Below are 6,024 nucleotides of genomic sequence, written 5' to 3' on the forward strand. Positions count from 1 at the left end.
TAGCAAGCGCAAGGCCCTGGGTTTGGTCCCGAGCTCCGAAAAAAAAAAAAATAGAAAAGAAAGTATGTCATTTAAATATGTCCTTCATTCAAGAGTTTAGCCTGCATAGATTTAGTGTTATTGACTTAACCAAAAACAAACCAAGCAAACAAACAAAAACATGAGAGACTTGCTGAAGGCAGTGTCAAGTTTTTCACTCTGAATTCACTAAATAGAACACATCAGAGCCCCTGGAACACAGGCATTTCATATGGAAAGCGATCAAACCCAAGGATAATCAGGATATATGAACACCAGAGTTATCCTAGGATCTTTATCCTAGATGGTAAAGGGACGTTATCAAGTCTTCCACACCTTACTAGGAAAGATGGATGCTACTTGATAGATTTTGGGTCAGTAAGGAGGACAGGAATGTGGCTCCCATTCAAATGCTGTATCTGAGCCTTTCCTGTTACTTTTTTGACCATATCTGATGGCTCACTGACAGTTTTATCCACTTGAGGAAAGCATGGCAGACAAGGTCTCAGACAGCCAAGGAAGAGAGATTTGGGTCATGACACCATAGAAGATGCCAACACAGGAGAAATTCAGGATAAAGGGAATGGACAGCGTCAGAGAGATGCAACTGAGATAAAGTCATGTGATCAAATCACTGTATACAGAAAAGCCATTGGCAAAATTAAACAGTGTCACAAGCACTGTCAGCAAACTAGAAATAGAACTTAAATTCCCAGGATGATAAAGAATTTCAAAAACCCTATGCCCATTTTGATATGCAATGGTAGGAGACCTAAGTGCATTCCTGCCAAGATCAAACAAGAGGCAATGATGTTTACTGTCACCACTCCAATTCAATACTAGAAGTCCTAGCTGATGTAATACAAGAAATAAATAACATGAGGATTAAAAAGGAAGGGAAAGGCTCTTTGCAGAATACAGGTTTGTCCATGTATCTCCTTTAAAAGTCCTTGAGCAACAGCCACAGAAACTTGCTGTAACTGATGAATGAGTGATTTAGTTCATTATTGATTTTATAAAAAGCACGTGAGCCCAGCGTACTTTAGTTTTGTTTGTGAGTCAACAGTATATGCTACCGAGAGGAGGTGAACACATATATCAATAGAATTGAGTAGAGAAATTGAAAATGGATAGATTCACAGGAATATTTCCAGATGACTTTGACAAAGATACCAAAGAAATTCAGACAAAAATTTTCCATAAATCACACTATAATGATAAGTCCTCAAAATCTCAACAGAGGGAAAAGGCAGGGAGGGAGGGAGGGACAGATCATTTTTCACGAGATAATTAATTTAAAACGTATTATAGATCTACATATAAATTGTAAAATCATAAGCCTTATAAGGAAAACAGAAAAGTCATCAAATCTGAGGTGGTCAAGAAATTCTTACATTTAATACAGAAAATGGAAGTCAGAAAGTTGTGAAAAGCAAAACCCTGTTAAGGGTGATGAGGCCCCAGCTTGAGAGAAGATATTTTCAAGTCAAGTATCCAAAGGTTTTCATGGAGGATAATTTTTAATGTTCTCACTATATTTAAAAAGTATCCAAACACATGAACAAACATTTCACAAAGAAGACGCAGAAATCAAGTACTCACATAGGAAAACACTAAACATCACTATTATTAACATACAGCATGTTCATATTATTAAAAGCTCAAGACATATCATGACACCCCTAAGAGGAACACTAAAATAAAGTATACCTATAATAGGATTCACAAAATGGCTCACTGGCTTGCCACACACCAAATAGCCTGAGTTCAATGCCCAGGACCCTCATAATGATAAAGGAGAACTGACTACAAAATTGTCCTCCCCTCCATATACACACAATGATGATGATGATGATGATGATGATGATGATGATGACGACGACAACGATGAGGACAACGACAATGGATATGAGGAGATAGAGACTAGATGTTGAGTACATTATTGGGTAAAAAGGAGAAACAGCACAATCAGACTAGAAAACTGGCTCCAAATCAATGGTTGGGGAGGTCCTAGATCCTAGGGTAGAAGATGTCGCTGCTATTTCCTAAACCGTCTTCTGCTCAGACTTCCTTTTAAATATTTATGTTTATGCCCATAGACCTAGGCAGAAGCTTCTTTTAAAAAGTGGGTATTAATCAACGCAGAGACTCATACTTGGTCAAAGTGTTGAGAATAAAACAGAGTTCTCAGCCCTAACTGGGACAACTGTATCAAGTTCTTATCAAGTTCTGAACAGTAACCAAGAGATGTGGAATAGCCTGTAATGCTTTGGGGGGGTTTTGTGGGCAGCTTTAAAGAGGTAACTCACACCTGGCACTAGGCTTTTCATAATAATCAATTCTGGGGGTAGGTCTACTTAAACCTATTTTGTGCATGTACACATATTAGACAACATCAAATATAGGGGTCTATTTCTTTGTTTCGTATTGGCTTTCAAACAGGTAGTACATTTCGTCCTGCTCTGATTTCTGCATGGACAGCATAAAGGTTATACCATAAACACTTGTATCCCTTGGCATTGACTCTCAGTGGTTACAGCTGTGTGGCATTTGACCAGCAGAGAGCATGAAAGCTCTAGGGAGCTGATGCAAGCTGACGGGGGGCGTGGCTTTGCATATTTGACACACCTCCAGGATTCAGGCCTGGATGAGGTAATAGGCGGCCAGAAGAAGAAGGAGTGGGGCTGTACGTGTGCGTGTGCGTCAGTGTGGGTTTGTCAGTGCGGGCAAAAGCCCTGGTGAGACACGCTTGTAGGAACCCGGGCCGCGGATACTGCCGGCGCTGCGCTGAAAAGAAACAGACAGAAAGTTAGTAGCTGCAAACTTGGGTCGCGGCGGTGGCCGCTGGGACCAGAAGGGCGCGCGTGCTCTCTGCACCAGGGGACCAGAGAAACTCCGCGGGCGGGAGCTCACTTTGGCGCTCTGCCAGGGAGGGGCGACTTCTGGCAGCCACTGGCAGCAGGGACCGGGAGCTGTGCCAACGCGGTCGCCTTGCTCCTTGCGGAGAGAGGGCAGAGGGCGTGACCGTGGGGCGCGATCCACGCGGTCACCAGCCAAGCCCAAGGCGCAACTGGTGCGAGGGGGGGTGTAGCGTCGCGGTCGGGTTGCGCTCCCCGGGTGGGTTTGCAAGGCGGGATGGCGAATACGTAGGGCCGGGCCTTTGCCTGAACCTGCTGACCGAGCTGCGGCGGTGCGGAGCCGGGCGGCGCTCAGTCGGAGGCGGGCGGCCCCGGGGTCCGGGTCCCGGTACCTAAGTGGATGCGGACTCCTGGTTAGGCCGCGGCTGAGGCTTCCGGGGAGGCGGTGGCTCCAGAGGCCGGGTGTGCAGAGCCGGGACCAGGGCTCTGCATGTTCCAGACCTCAGCCCTGGACCCTAGTGGTGTGGGAATGGCTGAAAGAACATGGCCTCCGGGCGTCCTTACAGCCCTGCTGTGAGCCACTATTTCAAGGCAGTGTGCGCTGGTCCTTGCGCCGGGGGGCGCAACGTGGTGCTGGCCAGATGGACAGCCAGCTTGCCCCCTACATCATCGACCTGCAGGCCATGAACCAGTTCTGCCAAGACACGGGTGAGCCATCCACATCCCTGGTCTGTCCACTGTAACTCACTCAGTGGACAGCTTTGCTTACTGATGTCAGTGATAGGTGTTGAGGTGTTGAGGGCAGGTGCTTTCCTAACCTAAATCTCATATGATCCCAAGACCACCTCCAAGTAAATGTCCTTGCAAGTAGTTTAAAGTTTATGCAAACCCAGCTTCAGCCCATCTGCAGGAGACCCCTTTATGCCCACTCAGCCTCTAGTGGCCCTTTGTGCAGGAACTCTAGGGCTTAACAGCCCCCCAAGAAATGCTGACTCTTCAGCAAGATACTGGTGGAGCCCCTTGACTGCTCACACCTTAGCTGACTCTGCTCTGCCTCCAGCACCTTTGTGGCTACCATAGACCTCCCCCTCCCTTTAACCTGGTTGACTCTGGCCCTCTTCTATGGACCCTGCCTTTTCACTGACAGCTTTAAGACTTGGGAAGCCATAGGGATCCCAAGTCTCTAATTACAGGCTAGTGTGTGAAAAGTGCTGGAAAATTACTGAGAGGAGAAATTGGAGGCAGGGATTCCAGAGGTGGAGCATCCCAGATGTGGTAAAAGGCTAGGGTAGGGGGTGGGGGTGGGAGTGGGGAGTGGAGACGGGGCTCTGGAATGCCTGGCAGAGAAGCTGCTCCCTTTGTCCACAGAATTCAGGGCAGAGTGAACATTTTTCAACTCAGCCTGCAGAGTGTGGAATGAATGTCTTTGCCAGCTATGCCTCAGACAGGGGCTTGGCATCTAGAATATATAAAGAACCACAATAATTCAACTCCAAAGTGGCCAACCAATAAATCGGTCAGTGAATGGGAGATAAGGTTTGCAAAAGCAGAACCACAAATGGACACCAAGGATTACAAAGGTGTTCAGCATTCTTAGTTACGAGGGGAATGAGAATTGAAGCCACACTCTGTTTTGGATTCCATCTCACCCCAGTGACAATTACTACGATAAAGAAAAGAGAAAACAGGTGCTGTTCAGGATGTAAGGAAAGAGGAAGTATTAGTCCCTGTTGGCGGTAATGTAACCTAGTACAGCCATTATGTAAATTAGTATATGTTTCCAAAAAATTAAAAAACAGAACTTCCCTATGACCCAGATATACTTCTGTGTATGTGACTATATTATATATACATAATATATATTCTATTCTACCACAGAGATACCCATACATCAACGTTTACTGGTGCTCTTTTCACAATAGCAAAGGAATGGAGCCAGCCTAGAGGGAGCCAACAGATGAATGGATAAGGAAAATGTGCCACATATATAAATGGAATTTATTCTGCTGCAAAGGGAAAAGGAATCATGTAATGCCGGGAAAAAGAATGAAGATGGGAATTAGATAAAAAACAAAACAAACAAACAAACAAAACCCTCCAGATTTAGACAGACAGCACATCTCTCATGTGGATCCCAGCTTATAAAGTCTGTCTGTCTGTATATAAATTGGAGTGAATTCCATGATTGTGGCCTCTGAAATCCAAAAAGAGTGCACAAGGAGGGAAAGGAAGTGTTGCAGAAGCGGAGGGAGAGCAAAGGGGAGATGAATGTGGAAAGGGAGGGTGTGAATAAGGTACAGTGATGGGTGAGGGCATGGGGGGACAAGAGAGATGAGGCGATTCAACAAAATAAATTTTGTCTGAAACTGGCACAATACATCTAATCCTGTGTGTTAATTATTAATTAAAAATAAACTATTTAAAAAATAAAACTATGAAAAACTGAGTGTATATACAAAGATGCCTTTTGTGTTGTTCTTTTAAAATAATAGCAAGATTTTGGGGTGTCGTAAAGTTCCAAACAGAAAAATGGTTAAATAAATCATGAATTTCTGCATCATAATTCTGATCATTATGCAAGCATTAAAGCTAAGTCTAAAAATAATTTTCCTTTCCCTTCCTCCTTTTTCTCCCTTCCCTCTCATCTTCCCAATCCCTTTGGAACATAGTTGCAAAGCTTTCAGTTACCCCAATACCCAGACTTCTTGCTGGATGCTATTACTCAGAGGAGTCACTTAAGGGGTACTAACATCAAATTTTGAACCCAAAGAACTGATTTCAAATTTTTAGTGCTTCAGTGGGATTTTTTTATAATGTTCATAATGCTGTGCGAAAGAAAAACTGAAGAGCTATCCAAACTTTGCTGTGCTAAAAATCACAAGGTAAGTGAGGTATGGGAGTTACTGTTGCCTTCGATTTCTGTATCTTACTGGACACTAGCAAAACTGAGCAGTGTTCAAATCACTGACCAGCAAACCATTGACTAAAGTGGCTTAGTTAAGCGCTTACACTTGAGAGAGGGTTGCTGGTAGAGTACCTGCCATGTAATTAGGATGTCATCCCCAGTACCCAGATAAATGCGGGACACAGCTAAGCACGCTTGTAATGCCAGCACTGGGAAGGGGGAGACAGGAGGAGCTCCGAGGAC

General features: G+C 44.5%; 1 protein-coding gene across 1 annotated transcript; it reads left to right on the top strand.

Annotated features, from left to right (window-relative positions):
* Positions 1 to 2,604: 2,604 nt before the first annotated feature.
* LOC148007867 (uncharacterized) lies at positions 2,605 to 5,335 on the top strand. The gene is made up of 3 exons (XM_087604117.1): positions 2,605 to 2,704; positions 3,201 to 3,584; positions 4,799 to 5,335. Exons 1-3 carry the CDS (start codon positions 2,605 to 2,607, stop codon positions 4,843 to 4,845), a joined length of 531 nt encoding a protein of 176 aa, XP_087460243.1. The 3' UTR covers positions 4,846 to 5,335.
* The last annotated feature ends 689 nt before the right edge of the window (positions 5,336 to 6,024 follow it).

The sequence above is a fragment of the Rattus norvegicus genome, chromosome 1 (assembly GCF_021556685.1).
Source record: "Rattus norvegicus strain SHRSP/BbbUtx chromosome 1, alternate assembly SHRSP_T2T, whole genome shotgun sequence".
Taxonomy (NCBI): Eukaryota; Metazoa; Chordata; class Mammalia; order Rodentia; family Muridae; genus Rattus; species Rattus norvegicus.

What these genes read in the sequence shown, in the direction of transcription:
- LOC148007867 (XM_087604117.1), top strand. Translation starts at nt 2,605, where the DNA reads ATGCAAGCTGACGGGGGGCGTGGCTTTGCATATTTGACACACCTCCAG. An exon ending in GAAGAAGAAGGAGTGGGGCT is followed by an intron (nt 2,705 to 3,200) that starts GTACGTGTGCGT and finishes CTGCTGACCGAG; the next exon opens with CTGCGGCGGTGCGGAGCCGG. An exon ending in CCAGTTCTGCCAAGACACGG is followed by an intron (nt 3,585 to 4,798) that starts GTGAGCCATCCA and finishes TTTTCACAATAG; the next exon opens with CAAAGGAATGGAGCCAGCCT.